Source organism: Camarhynchus parvulus, chromosome 6 (genome assembly GCF_901933205.1).
Source record: "Camarhynchus parvulus chromosome 6, STF_HiC, whole genome shotgun sequence".
Classification (NCBI taxonomy): Eukaryota; Metazoa; Chordata; class Aves; order Passeriformes; family Thraupidae; genus Camarhynchus; species Camarhynchus parvulus.
The window spans coordinates 2,967,404-2,984,127 of record NC_044576.1 but is presented as its reverse complement, the minus strand read 5'-3'; the positions used below and the strand labels follow the sequence as shown (position 1 = coordinate 2,984,127).

General features: G+C 43.7%; 1 protein-coding gene across 5 annotated transcripts in view; it reads right to left on the bottom strand.

The window, feature by feature from the left end:
- Positions 1 to 16,724, bottom strand: part of MICU1 (mitochondrial calcium uptake 1) — a 91,233-nt gene that overhangs the window by 23,272 nt on the left and 51,237 nt on the right. For all 5 annotated transcript variants that reach the window (XM_030951003.1, XM_030951004.1, XM_030951005.1 and 2 more), the window contains 2 exons: positions 12,112 to 12,194; positions 6,432 to 6,629 (listed from right to left, as the gene is read on the bottom strand). In XM_030951003.1, coding sequence (XP_030806863.1) covers positions 6,432 to 6,629; positions 12,112 to 12,194 — 281 coding nt within the window. The remainder of the gene's footprint in view (positions 1 to 6,431; positions 6,630 to 12,111; positions 12,195 to 16,724) is intronic.

The following is a 16,724-nucleotide window of genomic DNA, read 5'->3' as shown; positions in this document are numbered from 1 at the left end:
CACAAAGCCCAGCTTTTGGTAACTCCCCTGTGACAGTGAAACCCCACCCACCAGCATCCCCCATGCTTCATGGATAAAGGAATTCAACCTGCCTTGGATTTCAACTAAACCTTCCCTGGTGCACACTTAGGCATTTCATTACCTGCTCTGCTGTTCCTGATTGATGAAAATGACTTGCCTCAGACTCCTTTATGGTGACTCCTTGTGTTTACTGAGACAGTTATCTCTCCCTTCTGCCCTTCCTTTAAGCTGCACATACCATGGCCTCATAACTTATCCCTGGCCTCAGATTTTTTTTCCATACTAATGTTCCACTCTGAATTCTCCCCAATTCTCTGGCTGACACTGGACAGGAACTGAATGCCAGCTTTCCCCCAAACCTCAGATGCTGCAGTTAACCTGAAGGCTGCATGTGACCCTTTCCACTCACATGCCAAGACAAAAGCAGGCTGCCAAAACCAGGATGAGCTGTCCAAGTCACTTCCAGTGCCTGCCCAGAAATTCCCAGATTCCATCTGTGTATGCTGGACTGTGCCTCCTTAACTGCAGATGTGAAACTATTCACAGTGGTTGGATGATCCCGCTTTTAACTGGACATGTCACACAATTCTGTCACCCAGCACCCTTTCATGGCTGTCCATCAAAGGCAGGGACATCAGCCTCACTTCTGTTCCTTCAACTCCTACCATGGAATAGCAGAAGAAGGAATATGTAGGTCTGCAGGGTCTCCTGGTAACTCCCCTCTCCTTGGCACTAAATCCATCATGGCTTTGTCCATCTCTGACCTCAGTAAGTACTTCTGGAGGGCACAGCCTCCATATCCAGATCCTCTTTTCCTCCAGAGCTGTTTAAAGGTTATTAGTTATCAACACACCTTTTATCTGGTCAGGGCCTGACAACAGTGACACATCACTCATCCTCTGGGACAAACAGAGCACTCATGGGGCACACTTTAGGCTTTCTGTATTTAGCCATCAGCCCATCCTCCTCTCCCTCCCCTGCAGCCAGGTCAGGAAATCACTAACAAAAAACACAAACAACTTTTGTACCTGTCATTAATTGCCCTGCTGAAGAGGCAATTCCACAAGTGCTGGTTTGGCTTTTTTGATGTAAGGATCACATGAAGGAACAGAAAGCAAATCTAAACTAAAGCAGGAGTTCTAGATATCCAGGATATAGCTACAGAACTGACAAAACTGTGTAAGTACACAAAATCCATTACAGGATTGCTGAAGAGGCAAAACTCATAAGGAGAAAAGGAAAACATGACATTTCCCATCATTGTTCCCACAGGGGCTGGGTCAGGGTGAGGCTGAAGTGAGAGGATCAGCAGGTAAAGGAAACTTTGAGAGACAACACAGCTGATCACGACAGAGACTGTCATAAAGGTGACTTAAAACCAAACAAAAATGTCTTGTGTAAGTTCAGCAGCAAACTCACCTCTAAAAAGTCTGAGTTTTGGGCCCTTCCTTACCAAGCTCAGCCAATCTGACACTGTCACACTTCATTTTTCAGGCTACTCAAAACCATTTACTTAAGCTACTCATTTTCCCCCGAAATGACTGCAGCAGAAACAAAGATATGTGAGTCATTACTGCAAGCTTTGTTACTGTTAACAAATCACTGAAAAGCTGTATTGCTCTGCCAGCCTATATAAAAACCAGGGCAGAATCCCAAAAAATCTTGAGTAAGCTGGTAACAACACAGCAGTTTTTAATACCTGCTACAGGATTACTTGGATACTAAGTATTCCAAAACTGGGACTCAGAAAGACACTTAACAGATTTAATTACAGATTTTATTACCAGAAAACCCAATTCTGAAAAACCAGAGTATTTGTTAAGACAAGCCTGAGATCCCAAAGGATTTAGGACTTTCTAATGAGATGTGGGCAGATGGAAGAGCATCCAGCACCCCTTCCTCATAAAAACCAAACCAGGCAGTAACTCTATTGGCACTGGCCATGAAAACAGGAATTTCCAGGATAAAGAGGTTACTCCCACATCACCTGTCACAGAACAGACACAGAAAATAAGGAATTTCCCAGATGACCACAATGATGTCTTGTACCTTTGCCATATTCTTATGTAATAATCCCATTTTACTTTGCTTGGGAGGGACATTTGGGGCATCCTTAATCCTGGGAGAAGAAATAAGAGAAAAAAAGAAAAAATATGGAGATGAAATCAGTGCTCTCAGCAGGTTTTGGGGTGCCTTGCAGGAGTAATAAAGAAAAGGAGAACAAAGGGCTCACACAGCTCTTCAGGGTGCTTTTCCAGAATCCTAAAAATATTTAGGCTGGGAGAGCCCCAAAGGCTGGCTAGGACTCCTTTTGGTCCACCAAGGACACAGGGATATCTGGGACAGGCACTAACAAGCAGAAATAGCATAAACAATGATGTTAAGTCCTATTCATCTTCCAGACTCACAGAGATCTTCCACTCAAACACCCAAAAAAAGAGGCTAACACCACCTGTCCCAAGGGGACATGTGAGAACTGCAGAGCCTGTCCAGACAAACTTGTCACTGTTTGTTAAAGGAAGCCACCAGAAAAAAGGACTTTTTGGCCATAGGACCTTGCCAGGAGCCCCATTTGCTGGGCTGGTTCCTGTGGCTCAGGCTTAGCTAAGCAGGGCCACCCCATAACCCAAAAACTGACCACAGCTTTCTCCAAGCAGCCAAACCCCAAAAAGTTGAAATAAGGCATTAAAAGCTTCTCCTCTACCTCTGGCTGTGGTTACTTTCCTCATCCTTCCCTTCCTGCAACTGAGTTGACTGCTGAGTCTTCATAAAATGATGGAAAATATACTTGGATAAAAAAAGAAATAAAAGCAGAAAAGAAGAGAACAGCAGGCCATGGTTACTTAAACCTGCTATCAACACTTCAGCCATAAGGAACATTGAAATGTTCAGGGCTTTGTCTGAGTTAATTCCTCTGTGAGAGCTTCTGCTGAATCCTAGCAAGAAATATGCATGGATATTTTGATTAAAAAAATGAACCAAAATCAGTAAGAGGAAGATAAAGTGGGTTCAGATGGTCAGAAACTATTGTTCCACCTTCAGTCAGCAGAAAACAGCTCAAGTGTATGAACTGCAGAAATGCCTGGATCCTGAGCTGAAGGGAAAAAGCTTTAAAAAAAAAGTTCTTTCTTAAAGCAGCTTTCTTTCAGATGAGACAAAGGCAGCATCCCAGATGGAGAACAGAGGCTCTGGGTCACTCAGGGGCTGCAGCAGCCCCAGGAGATTCTTCAGACCTGCATTTCCCCAAGGACTTCCCCAGAGCTCCGATCATGAACAAAAACTGGGTTTCAAATCAGCATCCCAGCTTCAGGCCATGCTCCAGTTTTACTGAGCCAGCAGAGGATGAGCAGATGAGGGAAGAAGAGTTCAGCAGAGCACCACTTCTCACATTTTCCTGATTTACATGGGTCAGGGTAAAGCCCTCTCTGCTCAAGAGAATCTCATCTCTGAATTGCTGTGCTTTTCAAGCAGCTGAGGTCATTGGGGCACTCCCTGGGAAAAGAACAACACAAACCCACCAGACACTCTGGGAAAAGCTCCTTAAGTGTGAACAAACACATCAAATGTGAAGGAAGGAGAAAAGGTGGGAGATCAGGTCAAAAGAACTAAAAGCTGAAGAGGAGAGAAGCCACATTGCATAATGCTGGGGACAGAAATAGGCCTGTTTTGCCTAAATCAATGAGAACAAGGAACAGGAAAATCAGGGCTTTAGTAGCATGAACTCAAGGAAAAGTTAGGTTTGGCAGAACAGAACCACCAACGTTTCAGTGGAAATCAGTATCAGCCTGGGGCTGGCAGGGAGTCAGTAATGATGCTTTAATGATATTTGCTAACTTACCCAGACATAAATATCTTTTATTGTCCCCAGTTATAAATAATCTGTTAGAGAAGCAACTACTATTAGCCAGGAAGATGCACAACTGACTGAAATAACAAAAAACTAAATTGTCACAGCAGGAATAGAAGAACAAGTATCATGAAACTGAAAAGAAAAATCCCCATTGCCTCTTAATGAGGGCAGTGGGGAGCTGTGGAGGGAGCACAGGGCCAGGAACACTTCAGAGCCCACCCCTGGAGTGAACAGGGCAGGGGAAAACCGGGGCATAGAATAATCTCTGCTTCTCTTGCCTTTACATTCAAGTTACACCGATGTTTCTTCACCTTAAAAAGTATTTTATTCCTTTCAATTTGCAGAGGCACTGAGGAGCTGACCCAGTTCACAAAGAACATTGTCTTGGACAGCCAATTCCCCCTGCAAAGGCAGGGCCACAGCACCTGCTTAATGGCCAGGAAATGAAGGCAGTGAACCGGGCAATTGCCTCCACAAAAATAAAATAATCAGTCCTTGGGTCAGTTTCTTATTTGGATTTGTAAATTCCAAATTAAAAAAGGGAATAAATTCAGTTTTAAATTGCAATGACTGACTTGATAAGAACTTAAGAAAATGCTGATCACACAGCCTGAGCATGTGAGCAATAATACACCAGACTGAAGTGACAGAGCTCTGAATTCTGTTATCCTGATAGGCTGAGGGACATCTTCCTATGCACAAATCCTGATTTCCAATGCAAATAAAAGCTTGGTTTTGCTCAAGCCAGGTTGAACCCTGCAGCCTGATGTAGTGATGGGCACCATTTCCAACTGAGTCAGCTCTGCCTGGGAGCTGAGACAGACCAACAAGTCCCCTGTTGCTGTCCTTCTACTGATTTTATACCAAAGAACCAAATTTTGAAGGGTGATGCTTAAATTCAGGCTATGTGATGAGGAGCAGGAGGTTGGGAGCTGCTGTTAAAACTCAGAGTAATGCAAATTAAAAAGGAGACCAAATTCAGAAGAGATGGACAACAGAAGTCACATAATAGGACCACCTATTTAGGAGGATCCAAACAAGCACTGAACACTTTCCCAGCAGAAACACTCAGAATAATGAAGCAAACAGAAAAGGTGGGGACAAAAGCAGAGATGAAGTGTGGTATTTTTGGGGTTCCCCAGACAGAGGAGGAATGAAGGAATCTGACTCCATGTTCTCAGAAGGCTAATTTATTATTTTATGTTACTATATTATATAAAAGAATACTATACTAAACTATACTACAGAATAGAGAAAGGATACAGATAGAAGGCTAAAAGATAATAATGAATTTTGTGACTCTCTCCAGAGTCTGACACAGCCTGACTGTGATTGGTCATTAGGTTAAAGCAATTCACATGAAACCAATGAAACAATGATCAGTTGGTAAACAATGGCCAAACCACATTCCAAAGCAGCAAAACACAGGAGAAGCAAATCAGATAATTATTGTTTTCATTTTTCTCTAAGGCTTCTGAGCTTCCCAGGAGAAGAAATCCCAGCAAAGGGATTTTTCAGAAAATATGATGGTGACAATTAAGAGTTTTGGGAATGTTATACATCCTGGTCCTTTAGGGCCCAGCTCACTGATTAGGACTGAGACCAACCTTCCTCAGCAAGGCAGCAACAGGCCACTCACAACCTCTTGTTTTTCCCTTAAATCATCTCCATCAGCAGAGCCAAGGCAACAGCCAGGCTTTTAGAGGGACACACACCCAGGGTGTACCAAGAGCAGCCACCAACAAATGCTGGAGACATTCCTTGGGGAGCGCCACAGGCACTGAAATGCTCATCAGGAATTTAACAGCTTGGATCTGCAAGTCACAGCTGTAGAAATTCCTCCTGTACCCTTCTCAATCTCTTGCTCCTCCTCCAGATTTCCCCACTATGAAAAATGTGTATTTTATGATTGGTTTTTCGCAAATATTCAAATGAATATTGTATGTGTTATGTTAGAAAGTTATGCTGCATTTTCTTAAGTAGTGTGTTAAATATAGGTTTATGTTATAACAAAATGTTAAAATAGAAACTATGCTATGTAAGATACTTTTTTTAAAAGAAAGGACTCACACCTAGATAGCAGCCACAGGACACCTGAATCTTTCAGAGAAAGAGAATTTATTGCTCCATTATTGAGTTGTTCCTGCCTGCTCAGCCCTGAAGACTCAGTCAGGATTCAGAGGAAGAAGCTGACACTGCCCAGACAGAATCCTGTGTTTGAATGGAATTTATGCATCATGGATGAGGTGTAGGAATATGCAACAGGCTGTTGCTTTTAAGGGTTAATCCTCTGTTAACGTGGGGCCTTTTTTGGGCTTATTTTGCCCAGAAAAAGGTACCCAAACTGTCTGTAACTATTTGTTTTTACTGTTTCATATTGTCCTAAATCCTAATTGTCCAAATTATTATTACTCTAATTATATTGCTATTTTTATAACCATTTTATTATCATTAAACTTTCAAAATTTTAAAAAAACAAGTGACTGGTGTTCTTCACACCCACGCTAAGCACAACCCATGCTGCACTGCCCTCCCCTGGACAAAAACAACCATTCCAAACCTCAAGTTTCAGAATGTCGTGCTGCAGCTTGCGCTGGAAGTCCAGGAAGTGGGAGATGGTGAGCTTCCCCTTGAGGTCAGCCCCGAAGAAGTAGGTGGTGAGGGCGGAGTTGAAGCCGGTCTTGAGGGTGTTGCCGGTGGTGGAGCGGTCCCGGTGCCGCATGCCCATGCTGGTCTGCGAGCGGATGATGCTCTGCACCTACAAACCCCAGGGAGATAACACAGTCAAAACCAGTCAGGAGCCTTTGCCATCCTTTGTGGGGGTACCAGCTGCTGGTTTCTCTGTGCTAGGAAAATTAATCCACAAACATCAGAGGTTTATTGTGACCGTGCTCACAGGGGTCTCAGGTTGAGGGAAGAGATGAGGATCTGATTTCATGTTTCAGAAGGCTTGATTTATTATTTTATGATATATATTACATTAAAACTATACTAAAAGAATAGAAGCAAATTTAAGGGGGCAGCCGAGCCAAATGCAGCCATGTCCTCTCTCCATCCTCAAGTATCTCACTAAACTACCAAGTCAATCTGAGTGATTACTGCTGGGATATGAGAAGCCAGGCTTATTCTCTGTGTAGCAACTTACCTCTTCCAAGAAGGCAGCAAAAGGATTCATATTAAGGACAAGAAGTTTGAAATAGAAGGGGAAAAAAAAGCCACCTGACAGCCCAGGCTTCCCAAAGCTCCAGCAACCACCACTGCTTTGCCATCAGCCTCTTCCCCCTGCAGACAGGAGTTGGAAGGGAGGAAGAAGAGCAGCTGCCAAGAGCTCCAGCAGTCACAGGGATGCCAGAACCTCATTATTGTGGTATTCAGTGTGTTCAACCTTTTCCTAATGAGAGTGAGTGCTGGAACAGCCCCAAAGGGGTGCTCTAGAGGAAAACACCACACTATTGCTGCTGGGTTCACCTTGCTGGAAACCCTGCATCCCAAGCAGAGACTGCTGGCTGTTCTTCCTCTACAAGGAAAATCAACTAGAGGAGAAAATCAAGAGGAAAAAAGTACAGAAAAGAGGTTTTGAGGCTTTTTGGTCACTCTGATATGAGGAAGGATGTGGGGTGACCTAATTGTGGCCTTTCAGTGCCTGAAGGGAGCCTGCAAGAAACATGGAGAGAGACTATTTGCAAGGGTAATGGCTTTACACTGAAAGAGAGGAGCTTTAAGACTACATTTTGAGAGGAAATTCTTCTCTGTGTGGGTGGTGAGGCCATGGCAGAGATTGCCCAGAGAAGCTGTGGCTGCCCCATTCCTGGAAGTGTACAAGAACAAGCTGGACAGAACCTGGAACAACCTGGGAGAGAGGAAGGTGTCCCTGCCCATGGCAGGGGGGTTGGACTGAGATAATCTTTAAGGTTCTTTCCAACCCAAACTATTCAGGAATTTTCTGATTTTTGCACTGCAAATAGCAACTCCTCAGTTTGCTTTGTGCTTCACTGTTAACTGTGAGCTCTGCATGCAGCACAGTTTGGAGACAAATATTTATAAACTGTCTGAAGCAAGGCAATTTAAGGCCAGCTTGGAAAAGTGCCCCTGTTTCTACATCAGTGTTTACCACACTGCAGACTGCTCCAGAGAGCAGCTTTTCCTGCCTGTTATTTATGGGGAATCCTATGGCTCTCTTTTCCTCTCCCATCTGTAACAAGTGTTGGACAGGTTGAAAATCCACCTGTGGGCACTAGAGCCAAAATGATTGAAGCAGTCCCTGTTTTGGGTAATCCTTTCACTGCCCAGAAAGGCAGGCACCACTGCAAGGAGCTGCCCTCACCCACAGCTCATCAATCCTGCAAGGACAGGTGTGGGAACTCTGCACATCACTCCGGATGTGAGGAGTCCCCCGAGACCACGTCGAGAGCCGAAACCCCGTCACGGGGCTCGGAGATCTTGGCATGATGCCCAGAACACTTGGTGGCTGGATTTCGATCCTGCAAATGAATTGCCAGTTTGGTATGAGGGCTGGAAGGTCACACAGGTTTAAAGGGTGTTTTTATAAGGTGTACACAGGGTGAAAATATAAGTTTTAAAAATTTTTGTATAAAGGTAATGGGGACAAGATGGAGGGAACAGGGCGTGTCTCATCCTTCTTCCTTCTTCTTCTTGTTCTCCATCTTCTGCTGTGGTGTTGGCACTCAGGGATTGGTTTGGGGAAGGGGTGCACTGTCCAACATGGGTGATAGGTATTGGGAGGTAAAGGTAAATATGATATACGTAATTTGTGGTATAAGAGACCGAGCAGCCTTGGGGGCGGTCGGAGAGCGTCGTGGCTGCCTTGCTGGTCAGACCTCTGTCTGCCAGGGAGAAAATTTTGTAGATAAGACTTAATAAACAACCTGAAGACCGAACAACAAAGAGTCCAGTCTCATTCTTCAGAGCCTGGGGTCGCTCCCTGGACCACCCAACTCACCTCGGGGGCAGAGAACAAGCAGCCGACCCCGAGAGACAGGGAGCTCTGAGATGCTCCACTCTTTTTTGTTCCTATTTCAGCCTAAGTGTTTGTCATGTTTCATCTTTTGTACCAGATGAGGGGGGAAAAATAAATTAAAATAGTTAAAGACTCAAAGAGAAATCACCAGTAACACTGCATGCAAGTTTTCTACTTTTCAGCCAGCTTTTCTTTAAAAACAGAGGAGTAAACTCACAATTTATATGCCAAAGGATGAAGAATTGAAGGCAATACTGATGCAGGCACCACATTATTCAGGACTAAGCACTAACCACATGCCTCAACTGGATAAAACCCCTGAAATTCTTCATCAGGGCCTGAAGAAATGAAATGGTTTTTTATTAGGCAGTTAAAGCCTCCAGCTAAGTCACATATTAGCTAAATTACTGAAGTAATTTTCTTTCCTGATGAAGTTTTCAAACATCAGTGAGAAGAGGGACCTGCTGTTGGCTGCCTCCAAAGAGAAGGTGTGAGGGAGGAGTAGGAAGTTCATTCCCATGTGCTCACAGCCAGCAGGGATGGAATGATGCTTCCCTGGTGTCCTTTTCTTCCCCCTCTTCCTCCACCCATTCTCCCCAAAATGATGTTGCTCTTTTAAAGTGCTGCATAATCCCCTGAGAGGGTCAGTTCCAGCTGCTCCTGCCAGGTGAGATTAACAGGACAGAGCTGCAAACTCTGCCATCCTTCATGCTCTTCCTGAGGCATTTCCATAAGGAGTGAAAAAGAGGATTTATCATATAAACAACTGTTTGTAATGTTAGATGTTTGCATAATGAGATATATGTGCCTCCCACTGGAGCTGTGTTTGTTCTTGCAGCAAATCAGTATCTCCACAGATATCTTCTCACTTTCCAAAACAGCTCCTTCATCCTCTTACTCTCAGCCTTCACCCAAATATTCTGATGCTAACCAGGAACTTTATTCCTTTCTATACAAGCACTGACACAGGTAACCAGCTTAACAAAAATACCTTCCCCTTCCTAAGGATATTTATGTGACTTAATGCATGCTTAACTTCCCCTGGTCTACTGAATTATTTGAAATAATTGAATTCAATTTTGTACCCTCATCTTCACAGCAATTAGGAAACATTCATCTTGTAGAAATGTTCCTTTTTCATTTCAGGTGGCTCTAATAAAAAAGCCAAACGTGACACCTGAGTTAGCACCTTGGCATCCCTGCATTTTTAGTAGGAGGTTAATCGTTCTCTGCTTTTCTTTAATTCATCTATCTCCATAATTGATTTCATTCTAGAACACTGCAACTACCATAAATCACCTTTTGGACTCTTCAATATGATCCCACAGCTGCAGTGGAGTGCTGTCTCCATGTACTATGCAGATAGAAAGAAGAACAGTGGTTTTTACTTGGGGAAAGGAAGGTGTCGGGACCCAGGACATCCCTCTGGCTGCCCTGGGTGATTCCAGACCCTGGCAGGGGGCTCAGAGACCTTGGCATGGAATCAAAGACACCTATGCCTTCAATTTTAGCCCATGGAAACAATGACCAACTTTGTGTGAGGAGTTACAAACCACAAGAGTTTGAGTAAAATGATAGAGAATTTATCACAGGTGAAAAAGTAGAATTTTAGGGTTATAGAATGGAGGGGTTCAGGAGGCAAGATGGAGGAATATGGGCATGTCCTGTCCTTCTTCTTCTTGTCCTCCATCTTCTGCTGGGATGGTGACACTTTTGGATTGGTTTAGAGTAGAGACAGACTGTCTAACATAGGTGATAGGTATTGGGAAGTTATTGTAAATAAAGTACATGTAGTTCTTAGTATAAAAAGTTAACACCACCCCAAGGATGGTCAGTGTGCCACAACCTGACCTGCTGGACAGATCTCAGCAGGTCAGATAAGAGAAAATAAACAACCTTGAAAAGCAGAACCGAGGAATCTCAACTTCTTCGGTCGCAGGGCTGGGAATAAAGAGACTTTCTGATACCTCGGGGGTCATCTCAACCACAGAAACCCAAGAGGAAGGAATGTGACCAAAACCCCAGGTCTACATTTCAAGCTGTCAAGTGAAGTGATGTCAGACTGCAGATCAACACACTCCAGTCTCCCATCTAAACCCCTGCACTTACTCAGGTATATTCCATGGCTCTGGAGCAAGCTCCTGATGATGACACCATACACACAGGTAATAATTTAAGGAGGATGACAGTAAAAGATTAGAAAGGGAAGGTAATTCAACAGACCTCCTTTGCCACTAGTTCTTCCCATTTATAGCAAGTGCCCCAAGCACGACCTTGTGGAGACTCTTCTGCAGTTAATTACTCATGGAGCCAACTCATGAGTAAGAATCTGTCCCTGGATTCTCCAGGGCTGCTTTGTTCTTGGGTAGCACTTTGTAAATGCACTTAAATTTCCTTTTATGAATAGCACACACTGGTGATTCAGGATGTGATTTCAGGGTGTTTGTAAGTTCCCAATATTTTAAGGCTAGAAATAGGCAAGGAAAATCACACTCTTCTGCCTGGGGAGGGCAAATCTTTTCCCCACTGACAGCTCGAGCCTTCAATCTATTCTCACTCAGACACGACCATAAATCACAGCTTATAGGAAGAGCTCACCAGTATCAGACATGAAGGCTAAACTCATTAAAACACCTGCAGCCAAGTCCCTGTTGATGAAGCCTTATAAGAAGTAGAGGACTAATGAAAACATGCTCTCAATAACACATTTTAGGATTACACTGGAATAAGTGGATAAACTCTCCTTTGAAGCAGACTCACCTTGGCTATTCTCTGAAGACAAAATTAAGGAATGCAGTAGAAGCCGTGAAGGCAATAGGATCAAAATCCCACTTTATCAGTAGAGTGAAAAAAAAGTTCTTTTTCTACCTTGAAGGTGACTTTTTGTAAGGAAAATGTTACAGAATCACAGAATGGTTTGGGTTGGAAGGGACCTTAAAGCTCATCCAGTTCCACCCCCTGCCACAGGCAGGGACACCTTCCACCAGACCAGGTTGCTCCAAAGCCCACACAGCCTGGCCTTGAATGTTGGTGACAAAGTCACAGGAAAGCTGAGTTTGTCCTGCAGGTTGACCTGGTTGAATGAAAAATTTTCTCTTGACACATCCAGTTTAAAGAAACAAACAGCAGCACTGAAGCAGCACAGCAGAGCACAGAAGGGAAAGGTGCAAACCAGCACTAAGCACAAAAATGAAGGCAGTAACATCACACAGGGATGCTGTGCTTATGGCTCAGATGCCACAGCACTGATTGTCCAACTTGCCTGCTCAAACTCCTCCATGTCCACCTCGCCGTCGCCGTTCAGATCAAACATCTTAAAGGCAATTTCAAAATTCCTCTGGGGAGCTACAGGAAAAACCCAACAAAACACAAAAACCAGTTAACAAAGATACAAAAGCTCAATTAAAAAACAGCACAAGTTTTGAATTACTTTATCCAAAAGCAATTTTGCTCAATTCTTTCAATTTTAGTGGGGAAATGCAGCTTGTAGGAACCTCTAGCTATGAGCTTCATGGTGCTCCTGTTACCAAAGGTCTTGACAAGGAGTTGCAAGGAGGAGATATTTCTGGAACATTTATTCTATTTACAGGTGGGAAAAGCTGGAAAGCAAGATGCCACCTGTTATTTCTAATGACAGTTAACAGAAAATGATGCTGCAGCCTGTTCCATGCAGTCCAACACCCGTTTGGCCAGAGGATGTTCCCCAGGCACTGCCCTCTCTGTGCTTCCCATGGGTGAGGAGCAGAGCTGGGATCTGGGCACTTCTCAGCTCTTGCCTCCCTGTACAAATTTAAACAAATCATGCCCACCCTGTCTGAGCCCAGTCATGACACTGAGATGAGGTGTGGGCTGGAGCTCACGAGCTGAGACGCTGCTGTACCTTATTTTTCATTGCATTTAGTCTGTGCTGTCACGGTTTATTTAGTCAGAACTGCAAAGGCATCACTTCCCAGCCAACCACGCTCTTCTCCCTGCATCCCACCACAGAATTTCAGTACATTTCCATTTTGGGCTCTGGAAGCCATCACTGTTTGAAGCTACAACACAGCGCCACAATTTTTTCCCAAATTAAGTTAATATATGAGGATTTATCGTGCTCTGCTGCTTTCAAATACACACCTCCTACAGGATTTGTGGTGTTTGCTGGGATTTCTAGGGAATCCTCAAGGTTATAACTAATGCTAAGGCTGTCATCTTAAGTGATCAGTTAAACTTAGCTGCTTTTTTCATTTCCCAAATCTAATGTAGATCACTGGTGAGGTTCAGTTCTCTTCAATTTCATCTGTGCAATCAACTTTTAGTATTTCCAGTGGATGCTCAGGGTATAATGAGGTTTTGCATCCACTCTTCTGTGGGAAGGCACTTCCCAAATGGGGGTGGGAGAGGGGAGACAAAGAGGAATAACTCAGACAAAAGGAAATGAATATGGAATTAACTGAACTGGATTTTGGATATTTGTTACAGCTCCAGTTCAAAACTTGCACATTGTGTTTTCTCCTTGCTATAATAATGATTAGCACTTTATCAGGAAAAGATTCAGCAGACAGGTTAATGAGACCCTTTTCCCAAACACTTTGTGCCCAAAATAGATGAATAAGGGCATTGGGGCTGATGGCAGGGACAGCCTGTCAGGACCTGCTTGATATCCCCAGCACACGTGGTGCTGCTCTTATCATCCCTGCACTTCCAACTTCCCCCTGCCAATCCCTCGAGCTTGGAATTCCAGACACCACGTGCAGGAGCAGCCTCTCCTGTGACCACAGCCACGTGCTGGGTCATCCCCCCTTCCACCCACTTCCCTCCCACAGCTCCTCCCTCCTTCACTGCAGTCCCTCATTAACTCAGTGTTAATTGACCTGGGGACAGCCAGTCCCCAGCACCACCTTCATAATCTCTCCAATGATACATCAAATTTAAGGGATTAAGCCTCCTCTGTATCCATCAAGCATCTCCAGTGATTAATTCCTCATTTTCTTGAAGAGCAACAAGCTTCCAACTACCCCCTTAATATTTCAAGAACATGTACAATTTTGTTCACTTTAATTGCAAGCACTGCATCAAAGCCTGGAGGCAATTTCTGCTTATTAGCCCCAAAATCTGTCACCAGGGAAATGGTGTTTCCTTTGTGAGGAAGAGGAGGAACAGACAAAACTCTCATCTAGTTACACGGTTGTAGAAAAAGGAGCAGTCAACCCTTATTTCTTACCCCATTTTCTCTACCAGGATACAATGATGTTTATTTAAAGATTAGGAAATTTGTTATTCCTTGTGAAAAACTGTCACAGGTTGGTTTTTTTTCTCCCCTTTTTAAGGAAATGGATAATACCACATCCCATTTGTGCAGATACATGGTGAACAGAGTAAAACACTCACTTGTCCCTCACAAGGGCCATTTCCCTCCTTTTCCATCTCTAAACACACATTTCCATGAGTAATGTATCAAAGCCCCAGAGGAGAACAACACCTCCAAAATTTAAATGAGCAGTTCAGCATCAAAAATCTGCAGGGTCAGTATTTTCTAAAGGCAGGGAAGGGTGGCTTTAAATTGGCAAATTCAATTACTTCACTCCTTCAGCTAATAAATGGCATGGCTGGTTTCTTCCTTTGATCTACATATCCAGCTCCAATGACCTGTAATGACACTTCCATCCCAACAATGTGACCCTGAGCCAGGGGATCCAGAGGGCACCCAACACAATTAGCTCATCCCACTGCTGCTCAGGAAGGAATGTTCATTAGAGATGTACACCCCTGGTGTCCAGGACTGGATTTATGGGGCCTGGCTCAGATGATTTCTGCCTCTCCCCTTGGCTGTGATGCTTCTGGCCAGGATTTATGTGGCAAGAGCTGCCCCAAGAGCTGCCAATCCCACTGAGCCTGCCTTGCCCATTACCTCAGCCTGCACAAGCTCCATTTCCCTTCCTCTTCCTGCACTTACATCCCTCAAACTTATAAACCATAAAAGCAGCAGATACCAGACTGCCCAGCTAAATGTTGCCTTTCCCTTCCTCTTTTATCTTGCCCCCCAAATTTTACCATTCCAAACTGCAGCATCTCTAAATTTCCCCACTGCCTCCTTAATTAAGATGCCTCCAAACAAACCCAATATTCCTCCTGCAGTGGTTTCCAAAGCCACTTAAAGGATGTTTGGTTCTCATATGGCCTAATGCCTGCCTTGATAAGGGAAAACCACCTCTGGATTCCCCCCAAGTGCTCTGCTGCATTCCCAGCTCTCTCTGATTGTGTGAGCTGTCTCCTCACCATCCTTTTCTACATCATTAAAAATAGAGACTGTTTCATTGCAACTGATTTCCCTTGGGCAATGAGGCAGAAACTGTTCAGGGCAACTGCAGTTTCTTTTTTAGCTTTATTTCTATCTTTAGATGTACAGGAGGATCCTCCAAATCATTAACATGGAAGCATGGAATGGTTTGGGTTGGAAGGGACCTTAGAAATCACCAATTTCCAATCCCTTCCATTGGGCCAACATGAGTGAAAATGTGGTACTGAAGCCCACACCACTATCAGTGAACTCCTGGCTTAGAGATATATGGAAAGACCCAAATATATAAACCTAGACATAGATACATGGAAAGATCTGGATGAAATTATCCTTTAGATCCATAATTGCACCAGCTCTCCACGCCAAGTTGCTTTTTCAACTAATCCAGGATTTAGTGCAAAGGGCAATTAACACTTTTCTTGATTCACCTGTTCCAATCAAATATTTGGGGGCATAAAGAGAGCAAATAAAGCAGAACCCAAACACAGGAATGGCGGAGAGATGAGTGTCCCCCACCAACAAACAAATAACAAGCAGCAGCACTGACCACGTGGAAAAAACCCACTTGGATCCAGCAGGTAAAGCCCCTGGGAAGCCCTGAGGGATGAGATGGCTTCATTAGGCATCTTTAAGCCAATGATGCCATTTTAAACTATTTTCAATTATTCAATGGACCAATTTGCAGCACTCAATTGCTCTTTACAGCCCTGTACTCTCAGCAGAAGCAATGCACTCTGAAAGACATTAAAAGCTCATCACTGATGAGAAAGGCCACATTTCCTTGGGTTTGTGCTCATTTGGGATCTTCTCTTTCCCAAAAACTCAACCTTTGGAGACCCCTCTCAGTGTATCTTGCTCTCTGACTTCCAGCAGAGGAACTGCATTTTAAGAAAACCAAAGTCTTAATACACTTTTGGAGAATACCCATTGCTCCCTCCTCATGGAGTTGGGAATTTCTTTGCCAAAACAGGGTGGTTTCTGGTGATGCTACTTAGAGGAAGTAAAACTTCCTGCTACTCCTTAGAAAACACTGGAATATCTTGTCTTTTGGTGGGAATTTATACACAAAGCAGCTCATGGCTCCCAAGGCTTAATAATTCCCCAAGCAACTCCAGTGTGGGAAGAAGGATCAAGAACTCAGCTGGGATAAATCAGTCATTTAGACTTAAATATCCTATGGTTGCTTCTTTTCCATTTATCCCAAAATGAAGAAAAATAGATGTGCAAAGGCCACAGTACCCTGAAAGTGAATCAATCCCCAATTAACAGAGTCCTGAAGCAGAGACAGCTATCCATAGAATACAGATGGCTGAGCCCCAGCTGCAGTAAATATAGGGAAAAAAACCCCATTAAACTTAATGTTGCAGATATTTTCCTTTCATTATTACTCCACCATTTCAGAAAATGAATCCAAATCACACCAAGTTGGTTTTTTTTAACGTTAATCAACCCAGAAATGTAAGTAACAGGCAGCTAAAAAAGTGAGCCCACAGCACAGACACTGAGCCACAATATCATCAGTTCTAGAGGAAAAATGGGTTATTTCTTCTCACAAAGAAGGATCAGAATTAACTCTGAAATAATGCAAGTGT